This window comes from Lepidochelys olivacea (assembly GCF_965140295.1).
Source record: "Lepidochelys olivacea isolate rLepOli2 genome assembly, chromosome: 26".
Classification (NCBI taxonomy): domain Eukaryota; kingdom Metazoa; phylum Chordata; order Testudines; family Cheloniidae; genus Lepidochelys; species Lepidochelys olivacea.
This window is the reverse complement of record NC_140436.1, coordinates 14835510-14859680: the sequence shown is the minus strand read 5'-3', so window position 1 is coordinate 14859680 and position 24171 is coordinate 14835510. Positions and strand designations below refer to the sequence as shown.

At 60.2% G+C, this 24171-nt stretch overlaps 1 protein-coding gene across 1 annotated transcript in view; it reads right to left on the bottom strand.

The window, feature by feature from the left end:
* Nucleotides 1-5421: 5421 nt before the first annotated feature.
* Nucleotides 5422-24171, bottom strand: part of CNNM4 (cyclin and CBS domain divalent metal cation transport mediator 4) — a 43576-nt gene continuing 24826 nt past the window's right edge. Inside the window, exons 2-7 of the mRNA XM_084615018.1 lie at nt 23151-23294; nt 22582-22719; nt 21255-21424; nt 20860-20959; nt 10784-10965; nt 5422-7564 (exon numbers count right to left, since the gene is read on the bottom strand). Of these exons, the coding sequence (XP_084471144.1) occupies nt 7358-7564; nt 10784-10965; nt 20860-20959; nt 21255-21424; nt 22582-22719; nt 23151-23294 (941 nt within the window). The 3' untranslated portion in view covers nt 5422-7357. The remainder of the gene's footprint in view (nt 7565-10783; nt 10966-20859; nt 20960-21254; nt 21425-22581; nt 22720-23150; nt 23295-24171) is intronic.

The window sequence follows — 24171 nt, the reverse complement described above, 5'->3', positions numbered from 1 at the left end:
CTGGTGCAAAATAAATATTAGTCATTTGCTACCTGGCATGGCCCGTCTACAGTATTTGGATCTCCCCGCCTTGGCCCCATCAGCGATGCAAAGCCAGGGGAGTCCAGTGTGGGGGTTATTGCTGATTGGCTAGGGAGGAGGAAAGCCAGCGGAATTGGGATTGCTCAGGAGAGAGGAGACAACCGGCACGGAGGAGCTAAAATTCCCTGCAGAGGATGTGTGTGTGATTCTCTCCTGCCCTGCCCCTTGTGCAGTCACTCACACTGTGCACAAGAGAGTATAAAACGCAGCCAAATCCGAACGCAATGCTTTGTACCTACTCTGCAGTGGTGTAACTGCCTGTATGCAGGGCAGGGCAGAATCAGGCCCACAGACTATGGAACGGCCACAACATTCGAGGGCATTTGGATCCGAGTGTTGGGTTCCACCCAAGATCCCAGTGGGGACAAGGTCTGATCTAGATCGACACATGCCCTCGCTCTGTTCTGCACTTTGGTGCCAGCCGCGCAGTTTGCAAACCCAGTCCCCTGTGCTAGGTGGAGGCATTGTTTCATGGAGACGGTAGTATCCTGGATAAAACCTGAACACGACTCATGACAGCTACTGAGAACATCAACTGGGCCTTTAAACGGAATTGATTTGCTCCTCGTAACAGGTCGAGTCTCTGATAACCGAGGGCCCGAGTGACTCGATTCTACTCTCACACCAGCACAGATTAGGAGTCCGTCCTCTGAAGTCAGTGGAGAGAACAGTTACCAAGCGAATCAACCCACTGAAGTCAATGGAGTTACAGATGTGCATGGAGCTCCGATTCAGGAAACCCTGGACATATGTGCTTAACGTTAACCACGTGCTTTACTCCCAGCGACTCCAAAGGGGTTTAAGCATCTGCCTAGGTGCTGTCCTGAACGTAGGGGATGCTTTCCTGGACTGGAGCCAGACTGATGAGAAACATGGCCATGGGGGAAGCATCATCCTTTCTGAGGTCACTTCCTGGTCTCCAACAGAACAGGAAATGACACGTACCGAAAAAGGAGCCGTCTGTTTTATTTAATTTAATCGGCACATAACTAACTCCCTGCTCAAAGAGCTGCTGCCAACAGACCTCCAAGGAGACAGGTGGCATGAACACGGGCGTCTCCATGCACATGCTCACGCGTGCTCGGAGAAAGGGGCTTCAGGAGAAAACCCTCAGCTTTTTTCCAATCCAACGTTGCAGAGAAATATTTCTGCCTTAAAAAAAAAACGAACTGTTTTTTTTTTTTTTTTAAATCTCTAGAGTCTCTCCTGACAGGAACGGATTTTAAAAAACATAATTTAAAAAATAACCCCCACACAATAAATTACATAAAGTCACCCCCAGTGGGCAGCATTTGGAAACCACGGTGCTTTTGTCTGGAATAAAAAAAAACTTCACACACAGTCAGAACATGAAAAATCAGACAAAAGCGACGGCAAGCGAAAGACTTGTACACAGGAAAGGAAGAAATTGCAAGGGACAACGATGCACTCCAAAAATCCCTGTGCAAGCTGTGGCATTTCTATGGCAACGGATGGCTCAGACTCTGACAAGGAGGGAGCCATACTTCTCAGGAAGGGTGACTGGAGAGGCATAGTGTCTATCTGCCACTGAATTTCAATGGGAAACACACTGTTAGAATTAAATGCAATACATGGAAATTAAAAAGCCCATTCTGCAGATGGGAGAATTGGGAAATCCTGGCAAAAAGTCCCGTCATTGGAGTTTTCCTTTCAGAAGGCTGAGCGGCGAGCTAGGTCGGCCCCAATCCTGCAACCCAGTCCAGGCAGATGGCTCATTCAGCCCATATGGTACCTCTATTACTTTACAAGGGTCTGCCCTCACTGGATCCAATTGCCTAAGGATGTCTTAACATCCTTTCCCTTCCCAGCTTCTTCTCTAACCTGGCCAGATTCATTTCCCCTGGGATCTCCCCTCCGCACCCCCATCCCATTTGTCTGCAATAAAGTCTGCCCCACAGGGCTCAGGCCTGTGGCTCTGGATGAGTCAACGGGACCAGCCTCTCAGTGAAACCTGAGGAGCCGCCTGCGAGCTTTGGTCATTAGCTCCGCTCACAGACTGTGAGCACGTTCACACACCAAAGGGCCCCCTCCCTTTTGGGAGGGTGCAATCAAAATACTGGCACCAGCGTCCGAACCAGCTGAGAAATGGTATGGATCGGACAGGGGTTGAGAAAGCCCTGTATTAAAACCCAACAGATCCTGCAGCGCTGTGCAGTGCTGGAGTGAGAAGTGCTCCATGATCTGGTGCCGCTTTGCTATGTATCCCCATATAACTTAGGAGAGTTTCATCAGTTCCAAAGATGGGGAAACTGAGGCACAGGAAGGGGAAGGGCTTTGCCCAAGGTCACACAGCTGGTCAGTAGCAGAGCTAGAATTAACACCTACATCTACAGAGTCCCAGTCCTGTGCCCCAGACATGCAGCCACTCTGACAGCTGCAGGACCTTTTTCTACACAAGGGGTCCCACCCCCAGAATACAGCACTGAGAAGAGACACAGCAAATCAGTCAGCGGCAGAATTCAGCGAGTCAATCTATGGAGCATGCTCAGGGAGGACACAGCTTCCCACTGCTGCTTGGCACCTTGGCTGCAGGGAGTCAAACGAAAACTTCATCAAGACGGTACAGTACTTAAAGGGAACCATGGTCCACTGCCTACGGATCTCCCCAGCCCATGGGCCCACGTGAGAGGCGTGTTCCAACAGCCGTCGCCAACAGCCTGGGCTAGAGTGATGGCAAATTCCCCCGGAAGAGCCAGTCACTGAGCAGAGCCAGAGTGCAGTTAAACCCATCTGCTCCAAATCCATACACAGCACAGCGCCTGGGCCTGATCCTTCGCCTCTCTGCGCCTCCTGGCGTCACCTGCTGAGAGGGCGGAAAACGACCAACCCCGAATTCTCCGCCCATGCTGTTGGTGACTTCCCGCACCCCTCAATCCCAGGCATACGTGGTCACACAAGGAGCAAAGAAAAGGAAGGCCAGACTCTCCCTGTCTAACCATACTGCAGCAAACCTGGTTTTAACAGCAGCCTAGATGACACCAATGAGAATGCCTCTTTTGGGGCTGCCATCGTAATGACACGGGAGGCGATCTCCCAGCTGCAGGCAGAGCACCAAGAGGCAGATCAAGACTGAGAAAATTCAGGCTGCCTTGGAAACCAGTGGAAATCAAGACCAATTGAACCACTGTTTTACAGTGTGCTTCTACACTGAAGAGTGACTATGTAAAAATGGCTTGTTTTCCCTCTAAAGACCAGCTCCCTGCGCCAATCCATTATCACAGTGCTCATCTTATTGTCCCAATCACCCTTCATCCTGGGGCGCCCTAAGAGGGGGAGTTTGGGGGAACTCTGGAGCTGTGTCCATGTACTGAATGGCTTTCCTTCACATTTTGATGGTGGTTATCATGAATGGGGATGAGAGACTTTTGGGGGACCAAAGGTCTCTCTGTAATTAGCCCAGAAAACCGGAAGAGGTGGACCAGGAAGCTGAGCCGGCTCCGTTTACAATTCAAAGAAAGATTTTTCCGCCTGCCAGAGCTGGACACTGCCTGGGATTGGAGAGTCGAACTGGAGTTCATCTGCCCCCCAGCTAGAAGATTCTATACCAACAGAACGGTGACTAGACACTTCCCAGGAGCGCTCGGCTCTGGTGGGGCTGAAGGGAGAATTTTTTCCAGGTCGGGATGACTCCAACTTTAAAGGTTAGGAGCAGGAGAGCCATTTTTTCCCCAAGAAAACAACTTCAGAAACTTCACAGAAAATTGAACCGTCTCTCTAGAGACGTCTCTGACGATCTGCAAAGGGGACTTTTCTGACATCCCTCCATCTCGCCAAGGAGGAGGATTCCTGTGGAACAGACTCTCTAGTTCTGCTTAGCCCCCGAGGAGCTTCCCTCACCAACAAAACATACCCAGCACTATTCCCAGATCCCAAACGAGGGCTCCAGATCCGAACTCGACCGTGGAGGCCAGCCAGCATACACTGTGCAGTACCCATTTAAAACATCAGCATGCAATACATCAGTGTGCGATATTTGTTCTATGGGAACCGTTAACTCCCAAGAGAATAAATCCAACAGTATGAAGAGTTGCTTCCCTATCGCAACGTCATGGTTGCGTGCGGCAGTCAGCCCGAGGAGACTGCTAAGGTCCCCGCAGTACATTTTGGGGTAAGGTACAATTGCCCTACGAAGAGCTCAGAAGCAGGAGTACTGTATCACTGACGGCGGGGGCAACCGACCTGATTCTTCTAACCCTGAGGTGGTGTCAGAACATCCACATCAATTTTACAAGCTTTCGACTCACCCAGGTAACCAAGGACACCAGTAGGAAACTTCTCTGGGGCCTATAAGCAGCAGTCCTTGTTGGCACTAACGTCTAGAGTCCGTTTAAAGCCTCGGTGTGGGTCAGGTGAGGTCCCCCTGCGAGGTGAACAATTCCAGAAACACGTCAACGGCTGGGGCGTTTCTTTGATCAAGTACCACAGCACTGACAACCAGGGCACCAGCTCTCGTGTCCCATGTGTTAACCCTGGCGTGGCCTAAACGCAGATCTGATCTGGAGACTGAGCCAAAGCAGGAGTCACCGAATACCGCTCAGACAAAGTCACTCTCAGGCGCGGAACAGCAGGTTTAGTTACACCCTGGAACTCATTCCACAGCCATACGTTTACGGGTAATTTAAGCACCTGGAAATACATGAACCCACCCATTTCTTTAAAATTTGCCTTAAAACCACACAGATCTGTCCAACTTCCGCCCCCGCCCCCAGCTCCGTGAGGCTGCCGAGGAGCATTACAAATGAACAATTACATTTAATTTCTGCTGACGCCCAGATGTAGTGATTGGCCCCGCCAGAGCACCTTGCTCTTCCCCTTTCAGCCAGAGCCAAGAGCGGGGCGGGAGGAGCTGAGCGTCTCTGCAGTCTCCCAAGGGGGCCGCCTGAACTGTCCTAGTTTCTGATCTTTGGTTGAAAAGGGAGAGTGGGCTGGAGTTCAAACAGGAGGCCCTAGCCAGAAAGGCCGCCCTGGCACCGGGCAGGGACAGAGGGACCCGAGGGCTCTGGCATTGTTGACCCGCCCTGAAGATCCAGTCTCCCCAGTGGAGCGGTTATGCCCTGGTGGGAAGACCCGGATCCACTGAGGAGAGGCTGTGCCCCCTGGGCCAGCTTGTGCCCACAGACACCCTGCCCCTTGGTCTGTCAATGGGGAGTGTGAACCAGCCAGCTACAGCAGCTCCCTCACAACCCCCGAACCCCAGAGAGGCAAGAGGCCAGCAAGGGCTAGGTCAGCCCCCCAGCTCCAGGCAGGGCTCTGCCCTCCTCCCCCCTACGCCACGGCCCCCTCAGCCAACTGCCCGTCCCCCCCATGCCACGGCCCCCCTCAGCCAACCTGCAGGACACTGGCCAGGCGGGTGCCAGCTACACCCCCTCACAAGCTTCCTGAGTGCCCGCTACAAAGGGCTCCCTTGGCTGGTGAGCCAACAAACCTGCTTGAGCAGCATCCCCAGCCAGAGGGTCCAGGAGCCCACGGCAGAGTGAACCTGATCCAGCCCCAATGCTGCAGCACGGCCGGGGGGCCAAGGAGCCCCGACGCACAGAGGTCTCTGCACCTCCAAGGAACAGCTGGGGTGCAGGACAAATAGGCATCCCTCGCTGTCCAGAGGGGCTTCTGAGCACGGGGGCTGCCCTGCCAAGGCCCTGCCTCTTCCAGCCCCTTCAGTGTCACGCGACAGCCCCATTACACCTGTCCACCTGCCTGGGGAGTCAGGGGCACCCAGGGGAGCCTGCCCTGCCCTGCCCTGCCGAGGAGCATCCCCGGAGCGATTATTGCTCAGAAGCCAGGTTGGTTTGGAGGAGAAACTGGCTCTCCAGGGCAGCACTCCCAGACGGCATTCTCTGCCCAGCCCTCTCTCCCCGGCGGTGCCCCAGGCCAGGGCTCCCAGCTAGCCCAGACAGCAGCCATGGGTCCCTGAGCCTGTGGGAGGGGACAAGCGACACTGCTTTGGTCTCTGCTGGCTCACGAGGACACAGGCTGCCCCACTGCTCTCAGTTACTCCGGTGTCAACTGGGCTCAGCTAGCGAGTCAACAGGGTAAATCTGGACTGACACTGGAGCTACGGAGAGCTGAACGAGGTCCCTTGGTCTCTCTTGGCCAGGTCGGTGGAGAAGCCCTGGCGTCTGTCCCAACCGAGCCAGACCTCAGGCGGGTGCACACAGGGTACCCCACTGACACAGCAAACCCCACGCAGGCGAGAGCAGAATCCGGCCAAGCAGGGACAAAACCAACGTCCCCTCACAAGCCATGTCGGCCGGAGGGGGCGGTTCACTGACCCCCCCAGGGCCTGGCCCCTCCACTCCCACCCAGCCCCATTCACACCCACGCTCACAATATTACCCGCACCATGTCTGTTGAAGCGATGCAGAATCCCGGCCAGCGCTTGGAGCGAGAAGTACCCCTTGAGCCTGGCCCCACCACCCCCAGCTGAATCCTGGACACGTGCTGGGCTCCACCTCTGAGATGCGCCAAATGACACGGACGCACGAAGAGCTCTGCAAGGCCAGTGCCCGGCTAGGATGGGTTCCAACCACCCTGACTGTGGCCGACTCCAGTGCTGGCTGCTCCGAACTCCCAACCACCCGGCAACAACAACAAGAAAAAGAAACCTACAAGACACCAAGGCTCCCTGAGCTGGGCCAGCGACTCCCACAACCGGCAGCTGCTGCCCAGGCCGATCGCTGTCCCCTCCCCAGGCGGGATGGCCAGGGACTGATCTGCTGCTGGACCAGGGGTGGGGAGGGTGTGACATGAACCAGGGCCATGCTGCGGGGGGAGTGCAATGGGTCATGCTGAGGTGCCAAGCGGGTGAGCGTAGCTGCTCTCGGCAGGGGCACTCCAGGCACGGCCTGGGGTTTGAGAGCTCGTCCCTTTGTTTCCATCTTTATTCATTTAAATAAAACCCAGTTTAGAAACAGCAGCCAATGAGTTCCCTTTATAAATCCTCTGCGGAGTCACCCTCCCTGCTCCCAGTCCACGCCTGGCCCAGGCCGAGGTAAAGTCGGTCCCTGGGATCCAACAGCTCCAGGGCCCATTTTGGGGAAGGGGGGTGGGGGATCCCCTTTTGCATCCCAGTGTGGCCACGGCGCCACGAACCCACATCCTCACCAACGCTGGCAGCAGGGGCTGCCCCAGGCGATCAAAGTGTCTCGCAGAGGGAGGGATCTCTAGACAGAGCTATTTGGACGCGGGGAAAGGCTCCCCACCCCGAAGGGTGTGAAGTGTCCTGGCAGGGGCGCCGGCGGGGGCCCTGGTGCCAGGCTCAGACGGAGTTCTCCTGGGGGCTGTGGCTGCTCCTGTGGTCCAGGCAGTTCCTCTCGTTCAGCAGGCTGGTGGTCTCGTCGGCCCCCAAGGGCTCCGCCTTGTCTGTCAAGCTGATGTCCATTTTGAGGGCGCTGCTGTCCGGAGACTGAGGGCAGCTGTCCAGGCGCGAGGCCATCAGGCCATTCTGGTACTGCTGGCGCGTAATCTGCAGCGGGGGAGAGAGGGGCAGATGTGGTCAGCCAGCGAGACGAGCCCGGCTGGCCTAGCAGAGCTCCAGAGCGTGGCCCATGGATACTGCCTTCTTGAGTATAGAAGAGCAGCAGCAAACTACAGATCCCAGCATGCCACGCTCCATCCTGACCTCCCACCCCAACCAGAAACTACAGATCCCAGCATGCCACGATCCATCCTGACCTCCCACCCCAACCAGAAACTACAGATCCCAGCATGCCACGCTCCATCCTGACCTCCCACCCCAACCGGAAACTACAGATCCCAGCATGCCACGCTCCAGCCTGACCTCCCACCCCAACCGGAAACTACAGATCCCAGCATGCCACGCGCCATCCTGACCTCCCTCCCCAACCGGAAACTACAGATCCCAGCATGCCACGATCCATCCTGACCTCCCACCCCAACCGGAAACTACAGATCCCAGCATGCCACGCGCCATCCTGACCTCCCACCCCAACCGGAAACTACAGATCCCAGCATGCCACGCGCCATCCTGACCTCCCTCCCCAACCGGAAACTACAGATCCCAGCATGCAATGCTCCCCTCCCCCACCAGAAACTACAGACCCCACCATGCCATGGCCATCCCCCCGCCCCCAAGTATGATAATTCAGTGCACTCCCTTCATAAGAATCACATCAGTCCTGGACAATTCGATTCTTATAATTGCTTGACTCTTACAAGTGGAATTGCAAATAATGGATGAAATCGGCCGTTACGTTTTTAAACAACTGGCTTCCCCCCCCCCCCCCAACTGAGAAACGTCTCATTTACTGTCACTGAATTCTTTAGACTTTAAACATATTCACCGTGGAACAAAACCAAACCAACTTTCTCACTGAGCCACAGGTCGTTACCACCCACTCACTCCGCAGGTGCGTTTGTTGGAGGCAATTACTGCCTTGCGACTGCAGCAGGTGTGAACTAGTGGAGGGATGTGCCTCTTAAGGAGCCAAAGACACATTTTAAAAATCCCTCAAACTGCAGCCAACCGAACACATGTAAGCGCAGTACCCGGCGTGTGACGGACCCGTGTACAAGACCCGACCGGACTGGTTCACAGTATTGGCTCACGTTCACCAATACGCAGCGTCACCGTCTGTCATCGGCGTGGAGTGTCTGGCTGTGAATGCACAATGCCGTGGCACAATCCCCGTTGGATTATAAACTTGTCCAGTGTTTCCTGGATCACGGCACGATCCACGCCACTGTTAACCTCCTTTACAGAGCAAGGCAGGAGGTTAAAATCACTGCACCCCCTGTACGGCAGGTCATTTGTCTGAGTTTTTGTCGCATTCAGAGTCTGCCTCTGCATCATTTTCGGGTTTCAATTCCAATCGGTCTCTGATCTCGGTCACAACATCAGAGACCAGCTGCATAACACTCACCGATGGCTAGCCACTCTTCAAATTTGGGCGCATTAAGTTCTCTCGGGTGCTCAACAACTGCTTCTGCCATGGGCATTATGACCAGACTTCCTTTGTCGCAGCAATTCCGGGTTGCTGAAGCATCGACGTCAGACCAGGCCTTTGTGAGCACGAGAATGGCACCTAAAAGTCGGCACTTCCTGGCCATTTCCACAGCAGCAGCTTTCTTCTTCTCATCACCAATGTGGTGCAACACCGGGCGAGCCATTTGCTTGCAATATACCTTGGCCGTTCTGGTCATTCCCAGGTCACATGGCTGAAGGATAGAAGTTGTGTTCCTTGGGAGGAATTCACGTCGGATATTCCTCAGCGCTACACCTTTCCTCACCTGGGTTGGGCAGATGTCCACAAGTAGCAAAATCTTTCTCCTTTCCTGGCCCAACTTTCGATCCCACTCATGCATTATCCAGGCAGGTACACTGGCAGCAGAGCGGACTGGAATATGTCTCACACCTGGGTTTTGACTTTTCCCCAAGGACGAAAAGGTCCTTTTCCTTACCAATCACAGAACAGGTGAACCGAGCAGCAATCTTGTCTTTAGAGGAGTTTCCTCCTCTTTTACTGTCTGATTTAAAGGTGAAAGTGCCACCAGGCAGGGCTCGAAAGTCAATTCCACTTTCCAAATGTTTTCTTCCATGAGGTCACGTCTCATTTTGAGCCACTCGTTTTCTAACCATTCTTTGCAAGACCTAATGTCTGCAGCTTTGACTTCTCCACACATTGTCGGAAACCAATCCCCTCGTTTCTTAAAGTGCTCACACCAGCCAGTGCTGGTCTTCAAGGTGATAACGCCCAGGGTGACCGCCAGTTCTGCTTTCTACATCACCAACAGCCCACTTAGGGAGGCATTTCTCTCTCTGGCATCTTTATAAGCACCACCTGGACCATAAGTGCCTTGCCTGACCACAGTCCTTCTGTCTCCCACGTTCTGTAGGATGCTCTCCCCATCGCTGAGAAGCTTAGACAATGTAGGTTGCGGAATGCCCAATTTCTGAACTGCCTCTCTTTGGCCGGTCTTGGGAAGATGAGGGTAGGACTCGGGAAGGTGGCGTTTTTCATCTGCAGAAAGCGTCTCTCTTTTTCCTGCCATCTTGACTCTCACATAAATGGCACAACTGGTTTATTCTCTGCAGGGATTTTCCTTTCCATGGGCTATGTGCCCAGTAACGCGAGATCTGATCAGATTCCACCAGCTTTGCTGGCTCATTACATGTCGGTGCCCTTGAGTATGGGAGTCAGTCTGCCTGAAATGACTCGCTGGAGCCTTACAAGTGGAGTACTTGCCCCAGTGGTTTTGATCACTTTATGCGGTTGGTTCTTGTACTGGTAATTCTTAGAAAGGGAGTGCACTGTAACTGGCCCGCACAAAACATGTTTCATCTGGGGGACCCAATTGCTTTCCAGAACACCTCATCTGTGGCCACAAGCCAGCCCTGCACTGCAGCCACCTCTGGGGTGGGCTGGGAAGCTGCTAACCGGCACACAGCAATGCTCCCCAAGACTAAGGAGACACCAGTGTCCAGCAGATGCTAGAGGGGGGTTCAAAGAGGCTCAGTGTAGAAAACCCAAACTGGAATTGGGCCATGCCCTGAGATCTCCACCCCGGCAAACGCTCAGGGCCTTGGGTTTATGTCTCCTCTGACAGCAGCACAGCGCCCCCTAGTGCTGCACCGAGGACAGTGCTCCCTGCCGCTGCTGCTTGCCAGGCTGCCGGCCGACCCGAGGGCCCCCCCCGCCCCGCAGCCCAACACACCCGGCCTCACCTTGACGAACTGCAGGTCCGTGAGGGCGCGGACGCTGAAGTCGGAGACGTACTGGGCGCTGGTGCACACGTTGAGCTGGTTGCTGCTGCCGCTGATGGGGGAGGCGGTGGAGTCCGAGCGCTCGTGGTAGCTGAGCGATGCCGAGCGGTTCAGGCTGCTCATGTGGGACAGGGAGCGCAGCTCTGCGGAGAGACACGGGCAGGGTTAGCTGGGGACCCCCTCCTGCCTCGCCCCGCGCCCTGTTCCTGGGCCCAACGGCAGCACCCGCCATCCAGAGAGGTGAGCCGGCCCCGGCTGGGCCCGAAGGGCCCCCCACCGCACCGTCCCTGGCACGCGGATGCCTCGCTGGGTGGGGTCAGCTCTTGGGAGGGGGCGGCCCCCCTGCCCTCACTCAGACCCCCCAGCTCGCTGCACACGGACCACCAGAGGCCAGGATTGGGGTGAGCCAAGCCCCAGGCATGTGACCGAGGCTCTGATCTAAACATCTGCCGCTTGCCCCAGAGCCACGCTGAGCCCCCCTGCTCCTCCCAGGCAGCCCTGCCCAGCTCAGGGCATTGCCCCCAAGGGCTCCCTCTGCCCAGGGCCCAGTGCACCTGTGCATTTGTTTACATGTAGGACCTACAGGATCCAAAAGTCACCTGGCTTTGCTGTGTTCCTCAGCCCTGGGTCTAGGTTAAACCCTGGGCGAGGCTGGAGGGAGCAGCCCATTCCCAGGGCAGGGAGGGGCCATTTCTGGCCTAGCCTGGGGACTGACACTGGAACCCCCTGGAATTCAAGCACAAATCTGACCCGGGGTCCAGCCACCCTGGAGAGATGCCCAGCCGCCCCTGCACTAGCTCCCCCAGTGGGGCTGAGGAGGAAGGGCCCCAAAAGGGTGAAAGCTTCAGAGCTCTCCCCGTCCCCAGCTCCCTCCAGCCATGCCCAAATCCCATTCATTTGGGAATCAGTCTCTGCCGGAGCCCCAGCCTCCCCCTCCCCATTGCTCGACGTGGGGGACCCTGGTTGCAGGTGCTGGGGGATCACGGGGAGGGAATCCCCGGCGTGGGAAGGCTCTAGGGTATCTGCTTCTCTCAGGGACCCCAAGGGAGGAGACAGGAAGGGGCAGAGGCATGGTGTCATGTCAGCCCCTGGCTCATGTTCCCTTTTGGGTGGCCCCAGACAGGGCTGGGTACACGAGACCCACCATGCCCATAGCGTGCTTGGCAGCCGCACTCAGCTGTGTGCCTGGGAGGGTTCAAGGGCATCATGCTTCCTCGCCGGGCAGCCCCGAGGGGGAACAGGGTGTGGGCACCATACACAAACCCGGGGTGGACTTCGGGAGTCTCCCTGCCGGGCCCAAGCTGGCAGATGCTTCAGCACCTCCCCCACACACTTGCCCCCTTTCAGCCCCACGCTGGAGAGCCCGGCAGGGGCAGAGTTAAAGTGGGGCTAGAGCAGCGGTTCCGGGGGATGCGCCCGGGCCTAGCCGGGCATCCCCTCTCTGCTCCGGGAGTCTTAGTCCCCCGCTGCCCTCTTGGCGTTCACGGGCTGGCTGGAGAATGGCCCAGGAGCTGGCCCAGGGGTGGAAGCTCTGCGGAGGAGAGCTCCAGCCCGTCCATCCCACGGCCGGCGGGCAGGAGCCAGGACAAAGGGCTCTCCCCGGCCCCAGCACGCCCAGCCCCGAACACTCCACTGCTGGCTGACATGGGAAAGGCTCCGGAGCCGACTGTTTAACCCCTTCCCGCCCCGAGCCAGCAGCTGGGTAACTAGGAGACAGTTCAAAGTACCTGGGCAAACCTAATTCTCTGCAGGGGGCTCGAGACGGAGCTGGGGGTTACGAGCGACAGAACCATGCGGTGTCCCAGCAGCACGAGGCAGAGACGTTAGGGAGGTCTCCCTGGCATCAGTCAGAGCAACGGGGGAGGGTGGGCATGCACGGTCCCCTTCCGCAGAGCAAGGCTTTCACCTCCTGGCAGGCTCTTCACAGACTGACACCCGCTCGAAGCTCTAACACCCCCCGTGCACTCAGCCCCAGAGCACGGGCAAGGACAGAGCGAAGGCAGGCGATCGGGGGAGGCTACGGGGCCACAGACCGGCCACATGCTGCCTGCAAGGCGTGAGCCGCAGTCTCCTACCGGGCTGGAGGTCAGAGGTGCTCACCTGTGCCCCGCGTCGCCCCCTAGCAGCTGCAGCCGGCAGTGCAGGTGTCACAAGGCAGGTGTGGCAGGGACGGCTCCCGAGTTCTGCCCTACCGTTCACTTCCACGCCCACGAGGCCAGGGAGAGCCGGGGGCGGCTGGCTCCAGCCATGCGTGTGACCACGTGTCTACACGAGGGGGCAGTGCAGGGCGGATACCTGGAGATGCTCACAAACCCGACTGCAGAGGGAGGGAAATGATGGCGCGCATTGGGACGGGCTTCCCCCAAATGGCCCCTGGTGCCAAAGAGGGACAGCCAGGTGCCCGCGGCACGCCTCAGCCCTGCTCCCCACGGACGCGCTGCTAGGTGGGATGAGGTCCCCTTAAGGACCAGGGGTTAAGTCCGGCTGTGGCTGGTCACCCAGAGTCAAAGCAGGAAAGGCAGCGCTGCCCTGCCTGCCCCGTGCCTCACCCGGGGCCGTGCCGGATTGACACGGCCAGTCTGTCGCCGGAAGGCCAGCCCGGGTTAATCCCGTCACAGATGGGTCTAGCACTCCACGCATTGGCTTCGGTTACCTGTCAGCCTGGAAACCAGCAGCCCTCCCTCTAGGACCGGGCAGCTGGGCTGGGCGGGCTAGGCGGAAACACACAGAGGACAGAACAGAGACATGCAGGAGGAGAACGTCATAAGAGACCCTCAGGAGAGAGGCCAAAGCTCGGCTCTGCCAGCTCCAGGGGGACAGGATTCGCCGCGGACACCCCCGAACAGCCCCCACCAGGCCCTTCCTACGCTCGGCAGCTGGACCGACCGCCTGGCTCAGGTCCGGCTGTGGGTGGAGGGGGATCGCGCGTGGCTGCAGGAGGGAAGCGCGACGCCCCCGGCGGGGCTGAGGCGAGTCCCTGTCATGTCTCGTCTCAAGTCCTGGGTGCGGCCAGCGGGGCAGGACTTCCTGCCAAAAAGGACGGAACTAAGAGTTTCCCTCTGCGATTGCTTCTTCGGAGCGGACACGCCTGGCGGGCAGCTTCTGCCATAGTAACGCAAGCCCAGTTCAGTGGCCCCCGAGGCCCTGAGTGCCGGGGGGCAGCGGGAACGGGGAGCAGGCCGGCCAGTGCAGGGCAGGAAATCGCCTTGGTTCTCCATCTCCCCCGCCCCCACCGCAGGGCCAACGCGCGACCAGCGGCTCATCGCACCCCGGCCCCTTCGGAAGCCAGGCGACCAGGCAACGGGGGAGACCAACGGCTGCAGGAGGAACCCGGCGGCCGAACCCAAGCCTGGGGCACGGCCCCCCGCAGGCCTAGGCTGCTCCCTCCCTGCGGCTCTCAGCCCGGCCCGTCTGGCCCGCAGCTCTCCGGGGAGGGGCCGTGCTGCCCCGGGCCGGGCGTAGCTCCCAGGCCTGCCTTACCCCTAGGACGGAGGTGCGGGCTGGGGCCCGTCAGGGCTCTCTGATCACAGCTGCCTGAGCCTCAAGGAGCCTGAGGGCGGCCGCAGGAGCATCACCACGGAGCCGCCGCACCAGCCCCCCGAAGCTCCTGCAGCAGCTGCAGAGTCCTTGTCACTGGCACCCACGGCGGGGGGCAGGGGGGGCCTGGGTTGGAGCTGGCAGTGTCACGGGGTGGCACTGGCCCTTTAAGAAGGGGCAAGACCAGCACGCTTCAGCCCCTCACGCCTACTGCGGGCCCTCCCCGGGCGAGAGCCAGGGCTGCCTGGGAGCAGAGGGGAGCAGCGAGAGGGGTGCTGGCTCGTGGCCCCAGGCCAGAGGGCTAGAGGCAGGGGGGCAGCGGGGGGGGAGGGGCAGGAGCGGGGGCTGTGCCTGGGAGCCAGGACAGGAGGCAGGGGGGTGGGGGTCTGCCCGGGCACCAGGGCTGGAAGCAGGGGGCAGCGGGGGGGCTGTGCGGGGGGGGCAGGAGCCAGGGCTGGAAGTCAGGACTGGAGGCAGGGGAATGGGGGGGCCTGTGCCCAGGAGCCAGGGCTGGAGACAGGGGGCAGCGGGGGGGCCATGCCCAGGAGCCAGGGCTGGAGACAGGAGGGCAGCGGGGGGCCGTGCCCGCTGACAGCTCAGGCTGGCGAGCTGGGCCCAGGGAGCCCCAGCAGAGAGGCTGCAGGGATCCCAGCTGGGGAGGGCGGGTTTCCTGCCGGCGGGCTGGCCTGGCCCAGGGACCGAGGAGACGGACAGAGCGGGCAGGGCGGAGTGGGTGAGATGATGCGTGACTGTAAAGACTCTGGGCCCTGGGGCGATACACGGACGACCCTTTGGACTATTTGCCCAGGGTTTGTGTAACACACGAGCCCCTAGGACTGGTACAATAGGTCCGTTCTCTGGGGCAGGACACAGAACACAGGCAGCCTGCGAGCTTGGCACAGGGCAGCATCCCCGAGACATCGCTCAAAGGGGCAGAACCCCCCAGCCCGTCAATAAGCGTGCGGAGAGCGCACAGGAAGCTGATGGACAGGGAACCACTCGAGCCTTGCGGCCGATACTCACCTCACAGCATCAGGCTTCACAAGGACTGACAAGGTAGGTCGGGAAAGCAGAAGACTGAAGGTCAACGTGGAAAAGACGCAGATTATGGCAAGTGGAGGAGACCAGGAAGACAAAGACCTGGGAGGCCCATCAAGGAGAGGGAATTGCCAAGATTAAAATAAAGTGGTAAGAAGCCAGGACATAATGCACTTACAGCAGGGGCTTGGCTCCAGATTGCTCACCATATGTGGGGCCCCAGAGCAGAATCCTTAGGACTAGGAACGGAGGAAGGCTGAGGATGTGCTGATACACAGGGGCTGGACTAGGGGGCTGCCGCACCCCCGGCTTGAAGTGGTTTCCATTATACCCAGGGTTTCGTTTGGTTCAATGGCTCCCAGCCCCCCTCACCGTACACGTCTCCAGCCCCCTGCAGGACGGCACCGAAGAGGAAGGTTTAAAGATGGACAAAGCCGGTACAAGGCAGAGAGCAGTGGGAAGACTTCGATCGGCCCCATTGGGGCTGCTGTGCTGATGGACAGGAATCAAAGACAAAGAAACCACAAGGGGAAGAGAGCCTGGCCTGGTGTCCCGGCGGGTATCTGAACAGGGAAACTGAGGCAGGCACGCCTGCCATGCCATGACCTTCCACAAGAGGGCACCCAAGGTGGGGCTGCCTTATTACAGGGGCTAATCCCAGCTTTTGGCTTGTAAGCAAGTGCCCTGCTGGTGCGTCTGTAAGGGGGAGAAGAAACGGACACAAAGGTGAAATCAGACCGATGCAAAGCAGCAGATAAAGATGTCCATGTAACCACTTCGGGACCAGGACTCCTGGGTTCAAGTCCCAGCTCTGCTACGGACTCCGTGCAAGTCCCTTCCCCACTCAGGGCCCCAGTTTCCCCAGCTGTAAAATGAGGATAAAGACACCGACCCCCCCGGTGTGAGGCGCTTTGAGATCCTCGGAGGAGAGGCACAAGGAGTGGTTACTCGCCCTGGGCAGTGAGGGTGGTGAGCTATGTCCCCCTGCGGGTGCTCCAATCTAGCACCCCCAGTGCCTTCGATCGGAGATCGATCATAGCAGTGTCCAGCCGGGCCGGGTGCTAGCCAGCCTCCTACCTGTTATACAGCACTGTGCGGACCGCCCCCAGGTCCTTCCCTACCGCCGAGCTCCACCGCGGACAGCTGCGAAGCAGGGGTAGCAGAGACATCGCCAAGAACCGCAGTTACCGCACAGGGCGAGTAACCATTCCTGTTCCCTCCAGTCGCGTCCCCACGGGCGCTCGGCTCTAAGGGACTGCCAAGAGGTTCCCTCGCTGCGGGAGGGGTTTGGAGTCGGGGCCAGCGAGCTGAATGCAGAACGTATGTGCACAGGGATTTGAATAATGCACAATTCGCGGCGAGAACGAATGCAGCCGGGTACCTCCTTGGGAGGTCTGATTCCAGACTGCAGACCTCTAGCAAGACAAAACTCCGGGGTCTTCATCCTGGCTGGGCTCTCCTGCCAGTGAGGGGGGCAGCAGTGCCCCCGGTGATCTAGCTGGGGCGGGGAGGAGACAGGCAGGTGAATGGCTGGTTCATTTCAAACTCGGAAGAAACTTTAGGTAGAAGTTTGTGTGTGGTGGGGGGCGGTGCAGTGTGACCTTGTCCTTAACAAAAACTGTGAAGGGGGGGCTGCCGCCATGGCTGAGGGATGCTGTCTTCGTGGACACGTGGAGCAGAGAGTGGGTACCCATCGGGCCCAAGGGTGGCCTTGTGAGGCAGGAAAGGACCAGGCCGAGGTGCCAAACAGGAGCAGGGTGGGAGACTGGCGGACAGAGGTTTCCAGGTCGCTGGGGGAATCGCACTGGCACTGCGTGGGCAGACAGGGAAGTGCCTAGAATAAAACCCCCTCACTCCACGCTGCAGGGAGCTGGTTCTTGCGCTCCCAAGTGGGAGCACGTCTGCTTCTCCGCGAAGCACGCTCGGGTGAGGGGTCCTGAAGGGGAACGGGGAAGGCGGCTTTGCCGGCGAAAGTGGATGGTGTATCCTGGAGAGATGATCTCCAAACCCCACCTGTCTCTAGGGATCGACTCCCAAGCCTGCCTGTGGTGGTAAAGGTGGTCGCCGAAGGGAGCAAGGCAGGATGGGTATTCAGGCCCTCGACCAGGCCGTCCAAATTGCTGGATGGAGCCCGGTCTCTTTTGGTGCGGTTCCTATGACCGCTGGGGGGTGAAGAATCGGGCAGGTTGGGATCTCTGAGCCACCTGGGACTTGCTGGGCTCTCTCGTGGGTGGTGTATGAATGCAAAGGGAACGTCAGGTAGCTCTAGAGACCTTTCACGTTCGCAGCGATTCGGCCGTGCTGGCTGCGAATAACGGAGACCCATGGAAAGGAAGGTCTGCTGGAGCTCTTCCGGAGATCTGGCACACTGGAGCCACAAGGCCCGTCTCATAACGTCCGTGTAGCAATCGACCGGTGGCCGTATCCGCGATGTTGAGGGGGGCTTGCGGAGACGCTCTGGTGAGGAGCTGGCCCTCTGCAATGACCGCCTGGACTTGCTCCCTCGGCTCTGCTGGCAAGCGGTCAGCACAAGAGTTCAGGTTGGCACAGTTCATGGGATTGTATTTTGCCATCGGCGCCTGGTAACTGGTGATTCTAAGTTGTAAGGAGGCCGGGGAATAAGATTCCCTCCCCTGTAGGTCTAGACCCTTGTGGCCTTTCTCACGCAGCTGGTCTGAGTGTGGCGCTGCCTTCTGCATTCGTTAACTGCACTGACTGCCGAGGGATGAGAAAAGAAAAACGCAAGAGTCCTTTGCCGGGATGTAACAGGTCTTAGCTGCTCTCCTGCACGCAATAGAAGTGGGGGCATGCTGGGGCGCTCTCCCGCCTGGAGGTGGAGGGGTAGCCGGGGGGGGGGGGGGGGTGCCGAGCGCTCTCCCACCTGGAGGCGGAGGGGTAGCTGGGGGGGGGGGTGCCGGGCGCTCTCCCGCGCGGAGGGGTAGCCGGGGGGGGTGCTGGGCACTCTCCTGCCCATAGGCGGAGGGGTAGCTGGGGGGTGCCAGGCACTCGTCCCCAGGTCCAGAAGGGGCTCATTGACAGGTAGGGCACGCGGCCAGTGGGGGAGAGTGGAGGGTAGCAAGCGGCTCCTGAGGAGGCTCGTCCACCTCCTCACAAGGAATCTGCAACTCTCCTGACCAAATCCTGGAACAGCTTGAAATCATCCACCAGGGATGGGCGAGGGGCATGACAGCGTCACCCGGAGATGGGGGGAGACGTCAGCCGGAGGAGAGACCTCTTCACCAGGTCTAGTGTCCCAGGTCCCTGGGCGAGCAGGTAATGCAGGTTGTTTCTCTGCGATGGGTGGTGCTCGAAGCCCTGGAGAACTCTTGGCACTAGGCTGCGCAAGGCCAGCACGGCCAGGGAGGAGGTGCATAAGACACAGGACAGGGAGGCACCCATGGGTGCTCATACCAGCCAGACATTGGTTGCAATCTTAGCATCACCAGAGGCTTCTGGGAAGGGCTGAGGGGAGAACCCTGAATTGATATTTGGGAAGTTGAGCAAGGTTTTCACCAGGCTCCTCTCCCTGAAGCTCACTCTGGAACGGCGCCGCACCTGGAGAGCTCTGCGGTGAAACCGTCGGTAACGGGCAAACTTCAGGCCATCTCAGCGTTCTCAGTACCGACCGCACGTCGGAGAATTGGGCATTTCAGATACGGCCAGGTCCCGGGGAAACATCCTGCGGTACCAAGCATGTGACCGGCACCAAGTCTGTGCTCTGCACTGAGGTGATGGGGGGAGAGGTACTGACAGCGCTGTGGGGTTCGGGTGCTCTGAGGGAAGCACGGTCGGAGCCCATGCAGGCTCCTTCGGTACCAAGGAAGCAGAGGAACAAGCTCTTCTTGCCACCTTGGTCCGCTGACGGTACCAATGAGCTCCCTGGGCCCGAGGCTTTGCCATGGTTCAGTCAGGCCGTGCCATGGGTACCTTAGGAACCAGCCACCTCATGGGCACCCGACTGGAGGGCAGAAGACACCAACAACCTTGGCTTTTTAGAGAGAGATTCTCTACCTGGCAAGCCTGGTTCATGTCCTGGGAGGAGGACTTACAAGAGGAGTCTGGTGTCTTGCCTGAGGCCCGGGAGGAGTGGGGCTGCGGTAGTGGGGAGGCAGCAGATTTGCTCGCCCGGTGCCTGGGAGGGGCCTTGGCCTAGCTCGGAGGCTCTCCTTCAGGAGGAGATACAGCTTCACCTCCCTGGTTCTTGGTTTTAGTGCCAGAGAGAAGTTGCTTTTGTGGGCTACGCGCGATCCCCCGAGGCAGTGGATGTAGCGGGAGCGACCGGCGTGGCCGGGATCACACACCAGACAAGGTTTGGAGCCGGGAGAACCAGGCGCAACCTCCCAGGGAAAGAGAACAATTCTCTAGTGTCTATTGGAATGGAAGGGGAAAGACGTCTGGTTTTAAAAGAAATATTTAAACGAGGAAGCTCACGCTGCTGCTCCGGATGCTGAGAGCTCCCACAGCCGGCGATCAGAGTCCGAAACGAGGACAGAGCTGGGGAAATCTCCATGGGGATAACCCAGCCGCGGCGGCTGAGAAGGAGCTGCGGGCGTTTGCCGGCACAGTGCTAGCAGGCGGGCGTGGGCGGAACGGGCACTGCGAGGAGAAATCGCTGATCAAAGCTGCGGGGGGGGGCTAACGCCCTTCAAGTGCAGCACCCCCAGGGCACGACTCCCAGAACGTCACTATTAATGGATGTTTGTCGTACTACAGGATATCCGCAAAAAGAACAGGGGGACTTGTGGCACCTTAGAGATGAACACATTTATTCGAGCTTAAGCTTTCGTGGGCTTACTTCATCGGATGCATTGAACCATTTCCGATAGGCTGCGATACCCAAATATAACCACTAGATGGAGCCAGTCGCACAAGGGGCCGATGTCCTGCCCCATACTGCAGGACCCGGTGGTGGCCCAGCACGCTCCGAAAAGGCCCTGGGCTGGGCTAGCAGGGAGAGGAGGAGGGCGGCACGTCAGGACTGAGGAGTGTCAGCAGAGCTGGGCTAGCAGGGGGCTGTGGGTCGGGGTTGAGGGGCACCGGCGGAGCTGGGGGGAGCCCAGGCTTAGGACAGCAGGGGCGGTGGGTCGGGAGTGAGGGGCACCGGCGGAGCTGGGGGGAGCCCAGGGCTGGGCTAGCAGGGGCTGCGGGTTGGGGTTGAGGGGCACCGGCAGAGCAGGGGGGGAGCCGGCATGTCTGCTTGTCCCTAGCTGATGCCATGCGCTGGTATCACCCCTGCAAGCCCCGAGCCATGCCCGGTTGGGGAGGGGGGTGTCCTGGGGGTCACTCCAGCTCCCTGGAGACACAGATTTCCATCCTTCCCAACCGGGCTCCGGGCCCCGAGACAGGTGACGGCGCCCAGGCCCTGGCCCAGTCTGTCCTGCCCGTGCCTGCCAGTGACCTGGCCGGGGCTGCCTGTGAGTGTGGGAGTGGCTCTGTCCCCACAGGTTGTGGGGGCAACTTACCCAGCGGCGGGGGCAAGTTCAGCGCCATCACACCGTAATAGGAGAAGGCTCCCGTCTCAAACTTCATGTTCTCCTTGCCGGCTTCCACCTCCACCTTCCCCTGCAGGGCACAGACACTGTCAGACCCCAGGCTCGCCCGCAGGCTGCACCCAGCCCCCCACACTCCCCACAGCTGCCCAGCCCCCCTCCTCTCCCATGGGCTGCACCCAGCCGTCCCCCCCTGCGGCAGGCGGACACACTGGGCTCCCCCCAATGCCCCTTCCCTGCAACAGGTCACACACTGGGCTCTCTGCCCCCACACTCCCCCTCCCGTAGCAGATGACAGGCTCTCCCCCTGTGACACGCTGGGCCCCCCCATGGCAGGTGACAGGCTGGCCCCGCCCACCCGGGCACACCTGCAGGATGAGGATGAAGTAGTCGGCCGGCTTGTTCCTGTGGTACAGGAAATGCCGGGGCGATTTTTTGTTCTCCTCGTCGAACTTGAGCTCATGGATGACGTCGGGGTGTCTGAGAAGCCGCAGAAGGATCTTCTCCGAGATGAGGGTGGGCATGAAGAGCGTCACCTCTGTGGGGGAGGGCGGATGGGTCAGATGCCCCCCTGAGGGTCATGTTCTTGCCCCTGGTCCTGGCACAAACCCCCTGCCCCAGGAGCTTCCACAGAACCAGGGGACCGAGCCAAGCCCCTTGCATCCGATTCCAAGCTAGCTCCACGCAGCCACCTCTGGTGTGGAGCGCCTGGCCAGGGGAAGAGGGAGGGAAACGCTGGCAGCCTTGGCACGCGTGAGCCATGCCGCATGGGACGAGCGCCGGGGCGGGGGGAAGGAGCCGCGGGCCTGCGTGGAAGCAGTACCGTGTCATAGAAGTACCGGACAGGCCCAGTGGGTTCCGCTGGCTCTGATTCCCAGATGCCCCGGGACGGAAAGGCCCTGGGCCAGCTACCACGCCCGGGCATGGGGCTCCCCCCCCACACCGCAGGACATTTCCCCTGGCCCTGCTCAGCTGGGCGTGTGTTTTTGTACGTGCGCACATCTCCATCGCCTGCTTAGCGGGCACAGGGCACGTGTGTGCCAAAGTCATGAACACAACGGGTATGCGAGGGGCTGACACGTCCTTACCCCCCTAAGGGAAACCTACAGGCTGGTGTGTGTGACAGGCAAGGCACGGCCCAGCCACGCCGGGCGCACCCACCAACAGCCCCAAACGAGCACGCCCTGGAGTGGCCGTGGGTGGATCCCCGGTCATCAGGAGCCAGCGGGTGCCCTGTGCTTCCCCCCACAACCCCACCCTTAGCCCTCACTGTGCTCCACCGCGACATGGCCTGGGGCCGCCACCTCCCGGACAGTCTCAGGGCAATGCCGGGAGACCAGGCTCCTCGCCCCTGGCACTGGATGGGCACCGGGAACTGGGGGCTTAAAGCCCTTGGAGCTGCCAGACATGCAGAGCACCAGCAGCTCGCTGCATCCGCCGGAGCCTGCTCAGCCCAGGCCCGGATCTCCCCAGCCACCTGCTCTCAACCCCTGCTCCCCCGGTGCCCCCCTTCTCCCAGCCAGGGCTTGGGCCTCTGCCCCCACTCGGGACAGTGTTCAGCCAGGATCGCCCCGTCAACCTGACCACCCTCCCCGCCCTCCGACAGCCCCTTGTCCTTCCTGACCCCCCATCCCCCCCGCTGCCCGCCCGTGAGCCCTGCTGGCTGGCTGGTCCCGGCGCGGCCCAGAGGCTCACCCGTGGCAAGGAAGCGGTGTGCGGCCAGGAGCAGCTGGGGCGAGATCTTCACCTTGAGCTCGCCGTCGGAGTCCTTGAAGGCGGAGAAATCCCTCTTGTTCTTCTGGTTGGCCACACGCTTCCGCGTGCGGTTGTCAGCTGGGGGAAAGGAGGTGTCAAGGTGGGAGAAGTCCCAGCTCCCACCCAGGGCCCCCAACACTCAAGTCCGAGCACGCGCCCCGGGCTCCCCCCTGCCCTACCTGCGCCGGCTGCCTCAGCCAGGGCCTGGGGGCGCTCGTGCCCCCCCAGGGGGCGGGGATAATGGGGGCTGCGAGGTAAGAGCCGGGTGCTCAATGCGTCCCCTCTCCAACCCCCCAGCACGACACCGGTGGCTGCTCTGCCTGCCAGCGGGGCCTGCTGCTCGGGGCCAGGTCAGCAGTGCTGCACCGGGGGGGTGGCCGGCTGGGGGCACCAGGCCAGCAGCTCTGCGCCCAAGGGGGGGACCAGTGGGGGAGGGGGCCAGGCCAGTGGCGCTGCACCCGGGGCGGGAGGGGGGGGGCGGACACCGGCGGGGGGAGAGGGCACCTAACTGTACATGTCCGACTCGTCCAGGATCTCCGACTTGATGATCTCCTCGATGACGTCCTCCAGCGTCACCAGCCCCAGCACCTCGTAGAAGGGGTCGCCCTCGCCCTCGCTGTTCACCTTCTGCACGATGGCCAGGTGCGATTTGCCTGGGGACACAGACACCGTCACCCTGGGCTGCGGGCCGAGTGCAGGGGTGTGACGGGCCCCCGGCCAGCCTGCTCCGGGGCCGCACGGCACACGCTGGGCCTGGCTGCTGCGGACGGGCGGGCACCGACCTGGCCACCGCGCTGCACTTCCAACCCCAGGGGCACCAAGCGAGCAATGAACGCACCAGATCCGGGCCCCGACGGGCTGGGCCAGGAGCCCGAGTCCGCCGGAGCCCTGGGCTGATCCAGATGCATAAATCCCAGCGGCACCTGACCCTGGCGCAGCCCCCTGGGCTCCAGCGGGCACTGGCCGTGCCAGGGCCATGCCCTGGCTTGCTGTGTCAATGCTCCCAGACCAGCTGTGGATCGGCGCCCGGCAGGGCCAGCCTGCCCACGGCTGTGACCCCACCCAGGGCTCTCAGCCCTGCCGCAGGGACGGATCCGTGCCAGGGCCATGCCCCGGCTGCCTGCCAGCCCTTGCGGGAGCTCCCACGCCCCAAAGGGCTCCGCAGTACAGCAGCGGGCAGGCGGGGATGGGGCAGCACCTGCCCCCTTCCCGGAAGTCCTGCCCCACGACTGTCACGCCCTGGCTGACACTGGGACATCGGGGAGAGAAACATCGACATTAACTACCTCAGCTCTGCCCCAGGCACCAGACGGGGCAGTGACCCCTCCGCCCCCGGGGCGAAGACCCCATGGCAGCCAACAGAGACAGAGCCGGCGAGTCCGTCTGGACCCGAGAACCCCCTGCTCCCTGAGCCAGCGTCAGACACAGACTCCCCATGACAATCCCTCACCCCCCCACTCACACCTGTGCCCTGTCTCCCACACACCCCGCCCCCTTGGTCTCTCCCCCACCCCCCAATCCTTCCCCCCG